At 41.4% G+C, this 19,086-nt stretch overlaps 2 protein-coding genes and 1 long non-coding RNA gene across 7 annotated transcripts in view; 1 reads left to right on the top strand and 2 right to left on the bottom strand.

Annotated features, from left to right (window-relative positions):
- The window catches only part of LOC130207723 (zinc finger protein OZF-like), a 28,478-nt gene extending 19,287 nt beyond the window's left edge, over positions 1 to 9,191 (bottom strand). The window contains exons 1-3 of one of the 5 annotated variants that reach the window (XM_056436402.1): positions 8,791 to 9,191; positions 7,814 to 8,317; positions 7,036 to 7,645 (exon numbers count right to left, since the gene is read on the bottom strand). In XM_056436402.1, coding sequence (XP_056292377.1) covers positions 7,296 to 7,645; positions 7,814 to 8,317; positions 8,791 to 8,962 — 1,026 coding nt within the window. In that variant the 5' untranslated portion in view covers positions 8,963 to 9,191 and the 3' untranslated portion in view covers positions 7,036 to 7,295. Of the gene's footprint in view, positions 1 to 7,035; positions 8,318 to 8,790 lie in introns of those variants that run through there. The other 4 variants (XM_056436401.1, XM_056436398.1, XM_056436397.1 and 1 more) reach the window with 4 other exon arrangements.
- On the top strand, positions 454 to 2,120 carry LOC130207737 (uncharacterized). The gene is made up of 2 exons (XR_008834329.1): positions 454 to 906; positions 1,498 to 2,120. It is a non-coding gene; the product is annotated as an uncharacterized LOC130207737 (long non-coding RNA).
- A 5,585-nt stretch (positions 9,192 to 14,776) lies between the features above and the next one.
- Positions 14,777 to 18,820, bottom strand: LOC130207731 (elastase-1-like). Its single transcript, XM_056436416.1, has 8 exons — positions 18,781 to 18,820; positions 18,578 to 18,681; positions 17,848 to 17,948; positions 17,512 to 17,637; positions 16,800 to 16,936; positions 16,519 to 16,661; positions 15,043 to 15,192; positions 14,777 to 14,853 (listed from the first exon to the last, which is right to left on the bottom strand). The coding sequence occupies exons 1-8, from the start codon at positions 18,818 to 18,820 to the stop codon at positions 14,842 to 14,844; spliced, it is 813 nt and encodes a 270-aa protein (XP_056292391.1). The 3' UTR covers positions 14,777 to 14,841.
- Between the last annotated feature and the right edge of the window lie 266 nt (positions 18,821 to 19,086).

The raw sequence follows: 19,086 nt of genomic DNA, 5'->3' as shown, positions 1-19,086 counted from the left end.
TTCCGCTGGGTGTCACACTGTCAAGATCCGACGTTGGATACGAGTTGTTATTTTGGTTCCGCCTTTTTTATAATTTTTTTCTCTCCTCTCTACGTCAACTGATGTTTGAGTTATTTCAAAGACAATCATTTAACATAAAAAATACAACTTTAGCCGGTAGATAAAAGTAACAAGGACCCTGTAAACAAGTATCAGCAAGAGAGCAAATGAAGAAAAACACCCTCATGAGTAGGAGTCAACATGAAGGTCTCAGTCTCCTGCTTCAGTTCAAGCTGCTCTCCCTCCTGGCTGGTGCAGAGTTCCTCCTGTTCCTATTTAATCTGTGGAGGCTCTGGGTCCGTTTGGTCCAGACTGAAGCTCCTCTGCTGAATACAGAGCTGCTGCTCACAGAGAACCTCCTCAAATGCCATGTGTCTCATTCAGGCCATCAATGCAGCACCCTATGGAGTCGTTGGTGTACTTGTCTACTCAGACCCTTTGGACATCAACGATGGTCTCATGTCGGACAGCAATGAGACGTTATTGTTTTACCTCCGCGAAGACAACTAACGTTACATCGTGTCCCCGCTAACTCCGTTGTTTACTAAGAGAAGGTTATTATTTGTCTTTAAGTGTGAGTTTCTTAGTTTAGGGCTGCAACTAATTATTATTTTCATTATCAATTAAACTGAATATTATTATCTTGATTATCCTGTCTAGTAACGAAGTAGAAATATTTAGTTACTTTACTTAAGTCGTTTTTTTGGGTATCTTAATTTATTTTACTACTTATTTCTGGGCGAACTCTTTTCTTTTGTCGGAGTGAAAGTTTCTTCCTACCGGATGAAGTGCCTCTTATGCCGACCGAAAGCTACGGAGATATTGGCCTTCAAAAACACACCATCCAACCTCAGGAAACACATTGAGGTAAATTAAGATTAATCCCATGAGCCGCAACGTTAATGTTTAGTTTTGATAATCATCATAAACCTGTTAAGATATCTAGCAGTGTTGCCCACAGGATTGTAGTAAGTTATATCTTTGGCAGGAGAGGGGAAGACAGGTGTCTGATTGTCCTCCGCATGTTGTACGTTAGGCTAACGTTCGCTAGCTATCGTCAATTAAATGAGACAATTAGCGTTAGTGCAGCAGACAGATCGCTAGTGAGTTAATGAGCTGAAGAAGTGTTGACAGTTGTGAGAATTTGTTGATTTGAGTCGTCTTGGCTATAATATAATGCTAATCATTACAGCATTATTATTATTATTTGTATTAATATTATAAGAATGACGGTCCAGTAATGGCGACGATATTGATTTGGGACTGCATGTTGTTGTGTTTAACTACAGAGATACAAGTGCATATTCACAAATCAATTATGGATGCACGGACAGTGCATGAAAATATAAACCTCAAATTAAAACAAACTATTTTGTACTAAACTTTAGGTTGGGGTCATGACATGTTAGGAAGTGTTATTAATTCTATCATGTATATAATACCCTCACTTTATTTCAGGAATGGACTACATCAAGCAGCACATGGAAGAACCCTCCCTGCAGCTAGGGGATGCCACCAGGTCCAGTTCATCTGATGAAGAGGACTTCTTCTTCGTCATCTCAAGCCCATGACAGCAGCAAACAGCTGGATGGAGACGTGACCTGTTCAGCAGATCATTGACTTGCTGAAATGCTTCCCAACTGTGTGCTGCTGTCTGTGAAGCTAGACACACTCTACCTGCACCAGGGCCTGTGAAGCTAGACACACTCTACCTGCACCAGGGCCTGTGAAGCTAGACACACTCTACCTGCACCAGGCCTGTGAAGCTAGACACACTCTACCTGCACCATGTGAACGGCTCTTCAGCATCGCAGGACTCGTCTTCAGCCCCAGAAGAGCGGCACTGACATCTAGCCATTTTGAAAATCAACTTCTTTTGAAGATGAACAAGAATTTGTTCAGTTTAAAGTGATGATTCTGGTTGTTACTTTTGGTTCTGCTTTTTTCTGTGTTAATCGTGTTTTTATATTTTAGTAATTTCATAGTATTCATATATTGCTAAGTTCATCCTAGCTCATACTCCTTGTTCATGGCGGCCACAGCACCCAAACAAATAAACTTCATAATTCTCAAAAGTCTGACCCTTTTTTTTTTATTACCAGCATTTACTTTTACTTTCAATACTTAAGTACATTTAATATCAGAAAATTACTTTTGATACTTAAGAACAAAAAAACCCAGATACTTTAATACTTTTACTCAAGTAGTATTCTCATAGGTGACTTTTACTTTTACTTGAGTAGTTTTCCAGTCAAGTATCTTTACTTTTACTCAAGTATGACTTTTGGGTACTTTATACACCACTGCTGCTGACTCATCGTACTCATTTGTACTCATTGCTGTGCAGGTGGGGCAACCTCCCAGTCGACGACGCCATGCAGTTCAGACATGAAGAGGTGGTGAAGGTGCTGAAAGACTACCAGCAGGTCTACAGGCAACAGGAAGCACAGCACCCTGAGGCTGAGCGTCCCCCAATTCTGAACACCATCGAGAGCAAAGTGTGATGTATCGCATGCAACGCGTCAGGGAGTTTGTGCAATCTGTCAAGTTTTGAAATGTGTCGGTCCATTTGTAGCACCCAAAAGGAGTTTAAAGAAATACCAGAAGATGACTGTAACATAAATTAACAATGCAAACTGCAGTGAAGGAAAATGATGAGCAGGTGAAAAGGAAAACTTGAAACGAAGATAAAATGCAAACAATGAGGCAGAGAAAATAGAACAAAACAAGCCAATAAAATACAACCATTTGTGATGTTGTGCCATCTATATATGCTGTATACAGTGGTGTATAGTAACGAAGTAGAAGTACTTCGTTACTTTATAATAGTTTTGGGTATCTGTACTTTATTTTACTACTTATATTTCTGTTTACTTTTACTTTTACTTCACTACATTTTGCAATGAAAACTTGTACTTTTACTCCGATACATTTCCCCTGAAACAGTATCGTTACTCGTTACTACAGAAAAAAATAATCATGAGCAACATCGGGGACTGTTGTGGAACACACCGCAGTTCTTTCTATTCCCAGTGATGCCCAGGATGTTAGCGAGCGAGCGGCTACAGATACGACTCATTTCATGTGGAGCAGCAATGGAAGCTACTCGAGCAACCACGGGGACCAAGATCAACGTCCGTGGCCATATTTGGGCGAACTCTTTTCTTTTGTCGGAGTGAAAGTTTCTTCCTACCGGATGAAGTGCCTCTTATGCCGACCGAAAGCTACGGAGATACTGGCCTTCAAAAACACACCAACCTCAGGAAACACATTGAGGTAAACTAAGATTAATCCCATGAGCCGCAACGTGCATGTTTAGTCATCATAAACCTGTTAAGATATCTAGCAGTGTTGCCCACAGGATTGTAGTAAGTTATATCTTTGGCAGGAGAGGGGAAGACAGGTGTCTGATTGTCCTACGCATGTTGTACGTTAGGCTAACGTTCGCTAGCTATCGTCAATTAAATGAGACAATTAGCGTGAGTGGAGTAGACGGATCTCTAGCGAGTTAATGAGCTGAAGAAGTGTTGATAGTTGTGAGAATTTGTTGATTTGAGTCGTCTTAGCTATAATATAATGCTAATCATTACAGCATTATTATCATTATTTGTATTAATATTATAAGAGTGACGGTCCAGTAATGGCGACGATATTGATTTGGGACTGTTGTGTTTAACTACAGATACAAGTACATATTCACAAATCAACTCTGGATGCACGGACAGTGCATGAAACTAAATGTATAAACCTCAAATTTAAAAAAACTATTTTGTACTAAACTGTTGGTTGGGGTCATGACATGTTAGGAAGTGTTATTAATTCTATCATGTATATAATACCCTCACTTTATTTCAGGAATGGAATACATCAAGCAGCACATGGAAGAACCCTCCCTGCAGCTATGTGATGCCACCAGGTCCAGTTCATCTGATGAAGAGGACTTCTTCTTCATCATCTCAAGCACATGACAGCAGCAAACAGCTGGATGGAGACGTGGATCACGTTGACTTGCTGAAATGCTTCCCAACTGTGTGCTGCTGTCTGTGAAGCTAGACACACTCTACCTCATACCTGCAAACTTGTCACCTTTCGGTGAAATTCACCGTTTTGAACTCAAAACAGGTCATCCACGTGAATCGTGGAGATCCGAAGAGTTTTTGTTTTGGGGGGTCACCTGGCCCGCTGCCGTTGAGATTGCAGTGAGACGCGGAGAAAAGTGTGAAGTGGTGCTCTTCGCAATAAAACATCTTTGATGGGACGTGTCGCGTCTCGGCCAATCAGCGTTCAGATGTCCACATGGTTTGGGGGTTCAGGTTAGCTTGAATGTTAGCCCGCTACATCTGCTGCTGTCACGCTGCACGGTGTAGCGATGCTAACAAAGTACCAGACGTTAAACACGATGTGATTTAGCATATTTTAGTATCGATACTTCATTAAGAGAGCGATCAGAGCGCGCCGCTGCTCCTGTCGAGCTGTCTGGACACTGCGCTGCAGCGCTCACAGCGAGAGAAGTGGCGCAGCTTTAGAGACCGACTTCGGCTTAATAAATAAAAAGATGCCAGAAGTGAAATGTTTCAGTCTGTAAAGTTGTGTAACTCTACAGCTGCTCATCCTCATGAACTGTGTATCATCTGGTCAGAGACTAACGGCCTCATAGTGTATAATCAATGCTATGATGGAACCATGTAGTTTCATTAATATCTGGCTGTATTAATACTAATATTACTGTCATTTGTTAAGTGTTGAAAAAGTTGGTAAAAAGTGAACCATACAGATGTTTTATTTATTACTATTATACATAAATATACCAGTCTCGTATTTATGGTATCATATTGTTTTGATGGTATTGTATTGAATTCTGGTATCGGGTATCATGATATTTATGGCAGGTATGTAATATGTATAGAAGTTATAATATGAGTATCGTGACAAACAGGTAGAGACAGAACAGATTCAGGGAAAAGTCCATGACTGTTCAGGCAAAACAAAAGGAAGTTGGTTCATGAATGACTTTAACCATATTATATATAATGACAATGTATATTTGTTATTACTATCATTATAGGGCTGAGTCAGAGCGGAGGACCTTTTGTTCTTAAACTGTTTATTATCATTATTTAGATTTGTGGTCAGAACAATAAAATGACTGTAGTTGTGGTTCTAAAAGCTTTGAGGCTTCAAACAACGTGGATGTGGTGACAAAAAAATAAAAAATCACCCCCCCCCCCCCGTTGTCACCTTTTTCACCCCTCAGGAGTTTGCAGGTATGCTACCTGCATCAGGGCCTGTGACGCTAGACACACCTCTACCTGCACCAGGGCCTGTGAAGCTAGACACACTCTACCTGCATCAGGGCCTGTGAACGGCTCTTCAGCATCGCAGGACTCGTCTTCAGTCCAAGAAGAGCGACACTGAAATCTGTCCATTTTGAAAATCAACTTCTTTTGAAGATGAACACGACATTTTTCACTTTAAAGTGATGATTTTGGTTGTTACTTTTGGTTCTGCTTTTTTCTGTGTTAATCGTGTTTTTATATTTTAGTAATTTCATAGTATTCATATATTGCTAAGTTCATCCTAGCTCATACTCCTTGTTCATGGCGGCCACAGCACCCAAACAAATAAACTTCATAATTCTCAAAATTCTGACCCTTTGTTTTTTTTATTAACAGCATTTACTTTTACTTTTAATACTTAAGTACATTTAATATCAGAAAATTACTTTTGATACTTAAGTACAAAAAAATCAGATACTTTAATACTTTTACTCAAGTAGTATTCTCATAGGTGACTTTTACTTTACTTGAGTAATTTTCCAGTCAAGTATCTTTACTTTTACTCAAATATGACTTTTGGGTACTTTATACACCACTGTTGATTTATCACAAAACAACGTCAGGGGACAAACACCGTCATGACCTGTTTGTCTGGTGCTGCGGGTCAGAGGAGAAGGAGGTGCAGCCGTGTGGTGGCGCGAGGAGCACTGCGCGGAGGAGGAAGTGGAGGGGGAGGAGGAGGGAGGAGCGCGGCGGGGGGAGGGGGCTCATGAGCGCCGCGGAGCGGGTCGGGACGAAATTCTCACAATAACTCAAATAAATGTCCCGTCGGATATTAAAACACATTTGGGGGGACTTGATGACCGAGAGAGTAACTTATTCTTAAATACGGATGAATGAAAAAAATGTGTCTCCAGCAAAAAGGGCACTTTTCTCATCCAGGGCAAAGGGGCTGGTGCTTGAGCACCACTAGGGCTCTATCTGTGCACGTGCCTGTCTATGTGTGCCCTGAGATGGACTGGCGGCCTGTCCAGGGTGTCCCCTGCCTTCGCCCTATGTCAGCTGGGATCGGTGACCCTAATGAGGATGAAGCGGTATTGATAATGGATGGATTCATTTGAATATAAAGCGTATTTTATATACACCTTTTACATGCGCTCAACAGCATCCATCTTCTTTCTTTAAGATCTTGGTTGGTTTCATTCAAAACAAACATGCTACTATTGTCTTTCATCTAAGGCCGGTGCAGGTGTTTGGGTGTCTGCCAGACAATGCAGGCATTAGCTGCATTTAAAGTTGATCCCGCAGCATTATTAAGCAGTTAACCTGTTTAAATTCTAAAACACCATCAGAGTTCATTTATACTTCACATTTCTGCGAAGGCTAAGCATGACAAATATATGATTTCCAATGACACACCAACTTTTTCAATAAAATTATTGGTTTTCCTCATAAAATCTGGTATGACGCAGCGAAGTTGCAGTGGAACATTATTTTGTCTTAATTTCTTGTTGCATCTGAATTTTTCCCGTGACGTGAAACTGGACATCTTCAACCATGAAGAGTTGAAAAACTCGTCCAATGTGATGAGAGTTATCAGAGGGAGTGTTGAGCCAGGTCAGACTGCTGACCAAGTCCAAAATATCCATTTCATGACTTGTGCGTGTGTAATTGAAATAATGATCGCTAATGACATGAGACATTATCCACCTCAATAAAACACAGTACAATCCATTTTATTGTCATGCATTTATAAAGGAAAAAAAAACAGTCTTTGGTTTCTTTAGAACATCAACTACCAGCTCTTACATGTTTGGTGGTGTCCGAAAAGTTCTGTTCTCATGGCAAATACCTATGTTTTCATAATTAACATGTAGTGGATGTTGACAAAGAATAACGGTGGTATTTTGTTGTATGTATGATCTTATAAGCCTCGTCAATGGAGTAGCCTCAAAGTATGTTTCCCCACAGGTCTCGTAGTTATGGCTTCTCCCCAGAGTGGGCTCTTCTCATGTGAACCAACAAGGCTGAATTACATCTGAAATCTTTTTCACATGTTTTGCAAGAAAATGGCTTCTCACCTGTGTGTGTCCTTGTGTGGCTTTTCAAGTCATCACTATATCGAAAATCTTTTCCACATATTTTGCAAGAAAATGGCTTCTCACCCGTATGTGTCCTTGTGTGGACCTTCAAGTTAGCACTAGATATAAAATCCTTCCGTGTTTTGCAAGAAAATGGCTTCTCACCTGTGTGTGTTCTCATGTGGACCGTCAAATTACTACTTTTTCCAAAACTCCTCGAACATGTTTTGCAAGAAAATGGCTTCTCACCTGTGTGTGTTCTCATGTGGACCGTCAAATGACGACTATTTCCAAAATTCCTCGAACATATTTTGCAAGAAAATGGCTTCTCACCTGTGTGTGTCCTTGTGTGGACCTTCAAGTTAGCATTAGATATAAAATCCTTCCCACATGTTTTGCAAGGAAATGGCTTCTCACCTGTGTGTGTTCTCAGGTGTGTAGACAAAGCTGACCTGCACTTGAATGTTTTTCCACAAGTATCACATTGGAAAAGTGCTTTCCCGATTTGAGTATCATTGGGAATCTTTAACAAGTTCTCATCGTCACAGTGACTTCTATTTTTGGGATCTATTTTCTTTGGTTCTGGCTCTGGATTTCTGGTTGATTCAGAGTCTTCATGCTCACTTCCTTTACGATCTGGGCTCTCAGCTCCGAGCTGGTGCTCAGTTGTGGGTTCTGGCTCACTGTGGTCCGTTTCCTCATGAGTAGGAGTCAACATGAAGGTCTCTTTCTCCTGCTTCAGCTCAAGCTGCTTTCCCTCCGGACTGGTGCAGAGTTCCTCTTGTTCCTTTTTGGTCTGTGGAGGTGCTGGGTCCTCTTGGTCCAGACTGGAGCTCCTCTCCTGAATACAGAGCTGCTGCTCAGAGAGAACCTCTTCTTCCTTCTCCTCCTCATCCTTACAGACATGTTCCTCTGGGAGCTCTGGAGGGAGAGAGAACAAAAGGAAATAGGTAATAATCTGATGATAAAAATGAAAATACCAACAAGTGAAACCAAGCATTCACCACGCTGGCTATCCTGACAGTGGACGAGGACAGGATGGTAAATTTGTGTGAACCCAGGGCAGAAAACCAACATCAGTATTGGATCAAATATTTTAACTTGTTCAATCTTCTTCTCCCTCACAATGGAGAGTTGCTTAATGTGCAATAGAATATCAAGAGAAAGCACAATGTTACTTCGTATAACGTTATATTCTAAAGAAATTATTAAATAAAACAGTTGAAAGGAATATATCGTATTCCATGGACGGCAAGTGTACCGTGGAAGGTAGGTTATATATTCTCTGCCTGCTTCACCTCATTGTACCAACCTGTTCTCATCTGCTGTCTACCATCTGCATGAATCCACGTGACTGCAGCAATAATGAAAAGGATTAGCTATATTTCACACACCTGTTCTGCGTAGCTTTATTTCAGGTTTCCAAACGATGTCCAGCAGTCTGCGCTGACGGTCGACCTCTTCCTGGTACTCGAAGATAGTTTTTTCAAAAACTCCGAATATTTCTTCCGCAGCAGCAGTCAGCCGCTCGTGGACAAAGTTTCTCATGTTCTCAACTGACGACATTGTTGTTTTACCTCCGCGAAGACGACTAACGTGACATCTTTCCCCCGCTAACTCCGTTGTTTACTTCCGCTGGGTGTCACACTGTCAAGTTCCGACGTTGGATACGAGTTGTTATTTTGGTTCCGCCTTTTTATATATTTTTTCTCTCCTCTCTACGTCAACTGATGTTTGAGTTATTTCAAAGACAATCATTTAACATAAAAAATACAACTTTAGCCGGTAGATAAAAGTAACAAGGACCCTGAAACAATAATCAGCAAGAGAGCAAATGAAGAAAAACACCCTCATGAGTAGGAGTCAACATGAAGGTCTCAGTCTCCTGCTTCAGTTCAAGCTGCTCTCCCTCCTGGCTGGTGCAGAGTTCCTCCTGTTCCTCTTTAATCTGTGGAGGCTCTGGGTCCGTTTGGTCCAGACTGAAGCTCCTCTGCTGAATACAGAGCTGCTGCTCACAGAGAACCTCCTCAAATGCCATGTGTCTCATTCAGGCCATCAATGCAGCACCCTATGGAGTCGTTGGTGTACTTGTCTGCTCAGACCCTTTGGACATCAACGATGGTCTCATGTCGGACAGCAATGAGACGTTATTGTTTTACCTCCGCGAAGACTACTAACGTTACATCGTGTCCCCGCTAACTCCGTTGTTTATTCCGCTGGGTGTCACACTGTCAAGTTCCGACATTAGAAACAAGTTGTTTTTTTCCCCTTCCGCCTCTTCACATTTGTTTCTCCTTTCTACGTCAGCTGATATCTTCGAGTTATGTCAAAGAAAAGGATTTAAGATAGAACATAAAAAAACATTTTTTGTAATGCTGGAGGAACCCTGTAGCAATGACCCTCTGTAATCGTACACAATTGCTATCAGCCAAAGAGCTGTTGGAGGAAAACACCCTCATGAGTAGGAGTCAACATGAAGGTCTCAGTCTCCTGCTTCAAGTCAAGCTGCTCTTCCTCCTGACTGGTGCAGAGTCCCTCCTGTTCCTCTTTAATCTGTGGAGGCTCTGGGTCCTCTTGGTCCAGACTAGAGCTCCTTCTCCTGATTACATCACTGGGATCAGTCCTATTCCAAATCAACTAATAGTTTTCTGTTCTCATAATAAACATGTATATGGTGTTGACAAAGAACAATGGTGGTATTGTTTTTCTGTCTGGGAATGAGGACAGCAGAAGGGCACTGCAGAGCTATTATAGCAGAATGATGCAATTTAATATGGCAATCAGGAATTTGATATGCAAGTCTTCACAGCAACAAGAGATGAAAGAAAAAAGTCAATGGTATGGGTCTACAAATAAAACAGTATGCTGAGGTGGAGTGATTTAATTGTTTACAAGGTTCACAGTGATGCATAGTTTAACAAGTAAACAGATTGAAGGCACTATATCAATTTTCGTTCGTAAAAATCTTAATCAGCAAACTAACTATAGCTGTTAAATAAAAGGGAGTGGCTTAAAAAATTCAACATTTGCCTGTAAAACGCAGTAAAGTAGAAATATAAAAGTACAAATATACCTCAAATGTATTTACATTTTTTAAACTCAAGATTCTATGTGTGGAATTTAAATGAAATCTTAGCCATCTGAGGACAGCGTTGTACAATATTACAGTATTTGAGTTCATGCAGTTACATTCCAGCACAGCTTGTTCAACATGAGGATGCCCCACTGATCAAACCATCAGCTACGGTATTCAGTCATAAATTAACAATAAACAGTCTGTGAGCTCCAACATTCAAACAACTCTTGTATGGTATAACTTAACTTCTTCACTATGACTACTTTTTCTCTTCATGTCAGTGAGACACATGTGCAGCCTTGATGAACATAATATACTTAAAGCTTTAGACCTCAGCGTGAATCTGGTATTCATCACCTCACATCACTTTATCATCAGAATACATACAAGAGGAAAGAAAAATAACTGCATTTTGCTGCCCACTTCCCTTCCAGCACTGATTCTTACTTTTCATTCACTTTTCTTCACTATTGCTCCGGCTGATTCTTTGACAGCACCGTGTTGCACACCACCTACAATTTGATTGTGGGCCACTTTTAAAATCCAAAACAATGATAATTGTAAGAGCCAAATGTTTTGTAGGTGCATGTATGTTTATGTATACACTGGGTGGCGCTGTTGCTGTTATTTTGTTCGCCTACATTAATCACCAGGGGCCGGTATTTCAAAATGATCCACCAGGATTAATCCTCCTGGATTGGATTAAATCCTGATCAGATCCCAAAAACGGGTATTTCAAAGCAAATCTGATCCTGAAGATTCAGATTCGGTAATCCAATCCTGCCTTTTATCCGGATTAAACACTGCTGTTGAGTATTTCAAAACTTTGGTGGGAAATCTGAATCAGTTTGATCCTAAAAATCAGGATTATCCTGATCCCACCTCAGAGGTGGATTTGAGGGAGATTACATGAAAATGTTGGACCAGCCGAAGTGTAACTGCTCCCAAAGTTCATTGTTTGATACAGATATAGCTAGACTGCTGTTTCATCAATGTTTATTTTCTTTGCATGTTCCTTTCTTTTTCAGAAAACACAGTGAAAAATTGAAGTAAAAAAAAATAATACAACGTATTCGTTGAATATCAGTCAAATGTATTTATTAACATGCATTCAGCACACACACTTAATGTTCATAGCAAAGCTCAAGGTTAAAGCATTTGGAGCAGCTCTGTGTTAACTGTCTGTCTTCTCTTTCCACAAACATCTCAAAAGAAAACGCATATTACGGTTTTATCTCTTTTGTTGACAACTGTTTCCTAAAAATGCAACTTAATTGAGTTTATTTTGTATAGCAAATTATCACAAATTACACATTTGCCTCAGAGGGCTTTACAAACTGCACACATAGACATCCCTGTCCGAGGACCTCACATCGGAGATATGTACAACACATTTTAAAATCTACACCCAATGCATTGCGAGTAAATGCATTAAAATGTGGATCGCGACATACAGACGCTAGCCTCTTTACTAGCTTGTTAGCTCCTTAACACAGAAGTCAATGGAGCAGCGTTAGCTCGCGTTAGCGCGAACTCGGCTTTATTTGACTTCGCCGAGCTATTCTTTCAACTTTGTGCGAATTTACGTAATTCGTTAACTCAATAAAGTGATTGCCTTTCATCTCGTCTTAGGACGCATCAACACTGACGAATATTATACTTAGATTTAGAGACAACACTAGTGCCAGCTTCTCCTTTTTTCCGTAAAATGTTCGCTCCGTTTCCGGTTTCCTGTCTGATCCAGGGGGCGGGGACGGATTTGGAAATCCCAATCTGCCGGTATCAGGATCTCTCTGATCCAATCCCGCAAAATTTTGAAATACCGGGATGGATCAGGTTGATCCGTGGCTGAGGAAAGGGGGATTTGGTTATCTGGATCATTCTGATCTGGATTACAAGTTTTGAAATACCGGCCCCAGGTAATTGGCGACGGCAGGTTTTATAATCTTAAAGGAGCCCTGTCCTTCACATGGGCTACTGAGGCATTTTGGTTCCTCCGGCTAGATGGTTGACGCGCTCTGTGGTTCTGCTGCTTGCTGTTCGTTTCAGATAACTTGCCTCAGAGACTCTGAATGTTGTTCATAGGGTTTTAATTGCGTGAAGTCCGGTACAAACAGTTTACCTGCTCACCGTGATGCGGTCAAAACCTATTTTCCCGTTCCGGGGTCAAAAAACCTGCCGTCGCCAATTACCTGGTGATTAATGTAGGCGAACAAAATAACAGCAACAGCGCCACCCAGTGTATACATAAACATACATGCACCTCACATCACTTTATCATCAGAATACATACAAGAGGAAAGAAAAATAACTGCATTTTGCTGCCCACTTCCCTTCCAGCACTGATTCTTACTTTTCATTCACTTTTCTTCACTATTGCTCCGGCTGATTCTTTGACAGCACCGTGTTGCACACCACCTACAATTTGTTTGTGGGCCACTTTTAAAATCCAAAACAACGATAATTGTTTCAAGTTAATGAAATTACAAACTACATGGACATGTTTAATGAGGTAGACAGAAAACAGAAGTTGTCTAATGTCAACATTACTGACTCACCGATACAAAGAGAGGGTTTCTTTCTTCATTTTGCAAACACAAGGCTACGTGTCTGTATGTGATCTTATGAGCCTCGTCAACAGAGTAGCCTCAAATGATGTTTTCTTGCAGTTACGGCTTCTACCCAGAGTGGGCTCTCCACATGTGAACCAACAAGTCATCATTACGTCCAAAATCGTTTCCATATGTTTTGCAAGAAAATGGCTTCTCACCTGTGTTTCGTCATGTGGTTTTTCAAGTGATAACGATATCGAAAATCCATTTCACATATTTTGCAAGAAAATGGCTTCTCACGTGTGTGTGTTGTCATGTGGGCCGTCAAGCTACCACTACGCCCAAAACTTTTTCCACATGTTTTGCAAGAAAATGGCTTCTCACCTGTGTGTGTTCTCAGGTGGACCGTCAAATTACTACTTTTTCCAAAATTCTCTGGTGACTTCCACGAACATCGATGTTGGACGTTGTATGATAATCTATAGGTCCTCCATTCTGACACCAAGTCAGTGATCGGGCCTATAATAATAGTAATATTGTGTATAATGTGGTCATTCATGAACTAACTTCCTTTTTTGTTGTTGGCGTAAACAAGTCTTCAAGTCTTGTGCTCTGCTGAGCCTTGAGTCTGTTCCTGGAGTCTGTTCTGCCTCTACCTGGTTGTCACGATCTTCTATACCATACCTGCCATAAATATCATGATACAATACCATAAAAACAGTATACCATAAATACGATACTGGTATATTTATCTACAATAGAAATAAATAAAATATCTGTACGGTTCACTTTTTACCAACTTTTTCAACACTTAACAAATGGCAGTAATATTAGTATTAGCCTCCAAGATATGAATGAAACTACATGGAGCCATCATAGCATTGATTATCACTATGAGGCCGTTAGTCTGTATCTGACCAGAGGATACAGAGTTCATCAGGATGAGCAGCTGTAGAGTTACACAACTTTACAGACTGAACTTAAACATTTCACTTCTGGCATCTTTTTTTATTTTTATTTTTAAAGCCGAAAATTCCGCCACTTAACGCCACTCGCTGTGAGCGCTGCGCAGACAGCTCGACACGGAGCAGCGTGGCTCTGATCGCTCTCTTGATGAAGTGTCGACACTAAAAATATGCTAAATCACATCGCTCTTAACGTACGGGTACTTTGTTAGTATCGCTACACCGTGCAGCGTGACAGCAGCAGATGTAGCGGCTAACATTCAAGCTAACCTAAACCACCAAACGCTCAAGACATCTTGACGCTGATTGGCCGAGACGCGACACGTCCCATCAAAGATGTTTTATTGCGAAGAGCACCACTTCCCCCCCCCCCCCCACCCCAAAACAAAAACTCTTCGGATCTACACGATTCACGCAAGTCACCTATTTTGGTTTCAAAACGGCGAATTTCGCCGAAAGGTGAGGGATTCTCATGCCTGAATAATAACATATTTCTGTTTACTCTTTGCAATGAAAACGGTCTCTTAGCACACCCCTCTTCAATGAGCAGTATTTAATAATCCATGTTTTTGACAGTTATGGTTTTAGTTTTTAAATCATTTCGGCACCCAAAGGTCGTCACACACGTTGCAGCACTGCTGTCTGAACACATCTACTGCTCTTAAATTTAATTTTGCATCCACTTTATAATGCTTTTATAAATACAAAATGACCACTGCCTGTTGTTGTCCCCCAACACAAAAAAATTAAGCAAGTATTATACAACAGGATATTTTATTCTGTTGGAGAACATGCAAAAAACGGAGATCAATCCAGAGTGGGCTCCCGTCTCCATGGAGATAATTTTTCTTCTCAACCCATGATCTGGCAAAGCAAAGAAAAAATAATCATTATGTGATCATCTTTGATAATTCCATGATGCTGAAAAGATATGTATTAAAGCAGAAAGAACACCATGGAACAGCACTCATGCGTGAACATTACATTGTGCTGTTTTATGTCAGATCATTGAATGATCTTTGATTCCGATATAGTTTAGCGTGTTATACTGACGCTGTTCATCCAGCTGATGTAGGAAGAGACACGGGTGAAGACGGTGGGCTTCTTGGTGGCGTTGCAGCCAGCGGACGACACAAAGCTGGTAACCCCGTGGACGACCCAGCTCCCGTTCACGCTGCAGTTCAGGGGGCCACCGGAGTCACCCTGGATTCAGAGAGAACACGGGCAAACATCAGAGGACAACAATGACAAACTTTCAGCAAACTAGTTGCAAATGCCCCTTTAAAAAAAAAATACATTGAAGTAACTTGCTGCATCTTGCTTCTCATATCTTCTTTTGATCTCAGACAGCTTTAAGCGAGTTTGTGCAGAGCATGAATTTGCAATAGTTTGACACTTAAGCTTAAGCACTAGTCTGGACCACTGTGACTGACTTATGCCCTCAAGTGATACCACATGACCTCCAAAATGACAGGAAGGGCGCAGGCAGTGGGGGGGATGTTGAGTTTCTCTTTGCCGTGGAGGAGTGGGACTGAATTTTGACTGAGTGTTTTTCCCAGTCTGCTCGTACATCTTTCCTGCTGTCTTAATTGCAGAGTGACAAAGAGGTTTGGAGACAACTGGAGACACTGGGTTCACAATTCGAGGTTGAACGAATCTGCACTCCACAAATAGGAACCTTTTTATAAAAGGTTTAGAAGTTAATTAAAAGGCCTCATGACTTATGTTTCGTGAATCACTTTTAATGTGTCGTATATACATTATAAGCCAGCAACAACATATGGGTTGTAAGGATGAGACTAATTGCTTCGGTCCGTGTTTGTCCTTTCCATTTACTAATAATGCGGGTAAAAATATTAGTCATCCCTTAAATAAAATTATATAAGTTGTCTGGGTCCAGATCCTTTGCAGCTTCTTTCCACAGCAAGGTATGTGGTCATATAGTCCAGTCAGCCAACATGGGCAACCCAAAGGTATTTCTTATCTATGGCTTAAAACTGATTTATAAAGCTTTGGTAAATAATTGATTTCATTAACTTGTAAATCCTATATAAAGAAAGAAAGCGGCATCCTGAAATAGTTGTCAAGCTCCAGGGATGCTGGACACATGTTTTGCTCCCTTAATTAAAGGAGGACAACCAATTTTACACATCAAAGTCTGTTTACAGGTCTATGGAAGCACTATTGCACATATGAAACGTGTTTGCCAGAAGGAGCTGAGCGAACTGAGTCAAATAAACAGCGTTGGATGGAGAGGAAGACTGAAAGATAGAAAATAAAAATAAATGAGGCGACTCAAGGTTACTCTAGCCGCTACTGGCATAACAAAGTTGTTGTTGAAGGTCGATTGGGTAATGTCGGCAGCAGGTTTTGACAAGGAAGAATGATTGTAGAAAACAAGAAGGTTTCTATCAATGTCCATCCTGAGTTTGACAATATTATAGGAGTAGAATCCTCGGTGGTGTACTGATACTAATACTACATGTTGGGCCATACACTGTCTAAGTGTCTACGACCTCATCGGCTTACCTGGCAACCAGAGTTTCTTCCACCACCAGCACAGACCATGGAGTTCTTCACAGTGCTGCCCCACCATCCATAGCTGGTGCAGGTCTTGTAATCAACAATGGGCAGGGAGGCCTGCTTCAGCTGGGCAGACAGCTGACCTCCAGCTGAGGAGACACACATACAACTGTGATAAAGCCTATAATAACCACGCATTGTTATGTCATGTTATTTCTTGATTACTTTCTCACGGTACGTAAAATCCTGAAGGGAACATGCCAATAATGTAATTATGTCCGACTCACTCTGGGTGCGACCCCAGCCAGAGATGTAGCAGGGGTTGTTGTGGGGCAGGACCTGACCGTTGGGGGGAAGAGCGGCGAGCTGGACGTCGCTGTTGAGAGAGGCATCAGAGGACAGACGCAGCAGAGCGATATCCCACCTGAGGAAGACACCCACATGTCCTCAAGTCAGTGAGTGACAGACACGGTGCCTGCATGAAGACTCTTTACCATGGCTTGGTTTAAGAGAAGGTTATTCGTTGTCTTTAAGTGTGAGTTTCTTAGTTTAGGGCTGCAACTAATTATTATTTTCATTATCAATTAAACTGAATATTATTATCTTGCTTATCCTCTAGGGGTTAGGGGTAATTGTATTAAATGCTTAGTTAATCAGTTTCCTTGAGCTCAAGGTGATTCACTCACTTCACTTAACAGTGTTTGAAAAAACAGAAAAGCTACATATGTTATCAGATTGCATGGATTGTATAAATAGCAGCAGTTTAATGTTCTCTCAGCTTCAAGTATGTTGTAATGTATGATTAGGTGTGTTTTTTCGCAATTTAGAGTAAATAAGTGTCGTAAAGACTTGTCAATATATAAATGAATCAAAAAAGCCATTTGACATCTTTTACAAAGAACAGATTTTTTTCCGTTTCCATACTAAGTTCTGCACTTATGATGTATGTGGTATTTTTGTTTGCAGAAGTGGGTCAAAACACGAGCAGTCGCCACCAACCCTCCGGCAACGTTGTTGGAGTTCCAATTGGGGTGGATGTGGACGCGGCTCACGCTCATGTACTGCTCTTTGCCCTCCTGGGCGTTGAGGTTGTGCTCTCCAAGAACAACACGCCAAGTCCTGGATCTGTGGTCGCGAAAAAATTTATGTGTATTTTCACGGCTGAAATGCCACAACGTTCTCAGTCAAATTTCAACCTTAAATGTCTGCACCACGCACCGAAAGAAATGTAATAAAATAAATACATGTACATTTTCAGGACATATCCTGCTACTTCAGTAGTATTTTCATTTGTTTTAGCCTCAGCAGCTACTCTATGATGCATGAAACTCCCACCTGTCCACACAGTGAGCGGCGGTCATGACCCATCCTCTCCTGATCAGGGTTCCTCCGCAGGTGTGGTGGAAGCTGCTGCCAGATTTGAACTGAAGAGAGATCTAACAAAACGACAACAGAGAGCATTACATAACCTGAATCATTCACACGACTGCTAAACGCTTCTTGGCAGCGTTCCTGACGTTGAGAAATGCCTCAAGGCGTTCCAAGCAAAAGTCCTAAATGCACCTGATGTAACTGGATGTGCGCATGTTACATTTGCAGAACATTTGTTATGCTGAACTAGTTTACCTTTAAGCAGTGATGAAGTTAACACTTAAATACATTTACTCAAGGTCTACTTATGTACAACAACACTTTTAATTACATACATTGCTTATATTTAACAGCTACAGTTTATATTTTCTTTGACTTTACACGTAAAACATGTGACCAGCTTACTAAACATGACGCATTTCTATAGATTAAAAGCCTTACAAACCATGTTGGAGTTGCTATCGTGTACGAATAAGAATGAATTTCCCCACAAACCTAACAGGAAACACTACGTTGTATTCCCTCTAACTTGTAGCACATCGCTTGTGTGCATGAGATTTAAAAGAAATATCGTTTTTCGGGGCCTCATGTGGGCCATTTAATATAATGAGCACTTGTATTCAACCGTCAGTGAAGGGTCAGAGCACTTTTGTGCTACTGCTGTTGGTACAGAGTCAAACAGAGCATACAGTACCTGCCAGGGCCAGGAGTTGGGTCTGGCCACCTCTCCTCCCACAACTCTCTCCTCGACGCTGTCATCCTCCAGGTACCTGGGCTCTGGAGGCCGCTCAGCCAGCACTGATACACGCGTAAACACAGGAAGCATTAGGTCAAGTGTTCTGGAGTGTGCTGAATGTCAGAGAAGAAGAAGAAGAAGAAGAATCAGATGCTTCTTACCGAGGGCTGCGAGAGAGGTAAACACAAGAAATTTGAGCATGTCTGCGGGTTCCCGAAACTTTCTTCACGAGAGACTTCTGCCCACTACCTTTTATACCCCCGGGCCCAGTCTGCTTATGGTGCATGTGTATGTGTTCAATGCGAGCACATGTCCACCTGTGCCTGTCTCACGGTTATCACTACAGTGGGGACGGGGTGGGGGGTGGGGGGTGGGGGGAAAGATTCATAAGTGGAATAGCTGACACGGCAACTGTATACATTATTGTGTTGGCCACAGCTGTCAGAGAGTATGAGTGTCACAAACTG

This window comes from Pseudoliparis swirei, chromosome 18 (genome assembly GCF_029220125.1).
Source record: "Pseudoliparis swirei isolate HS2019 ecotype Mariana Trench chromosome 18, NWPU_hadal_v1, whole genome shotgun sequence".
Taxonomy (NCBI): domain Eukaryota; kingdom Metazoa; phylum Chordata; class Actinopteri; order Perciformes; family Liparidae; genus Pseudoliparis; species Pseudoliparis swirei.
The sequence above is the reverse complement of the archived record's forward strand: the minus strand, read 5'-3'. Positions and strand labels throughout refer to the sequence as shown.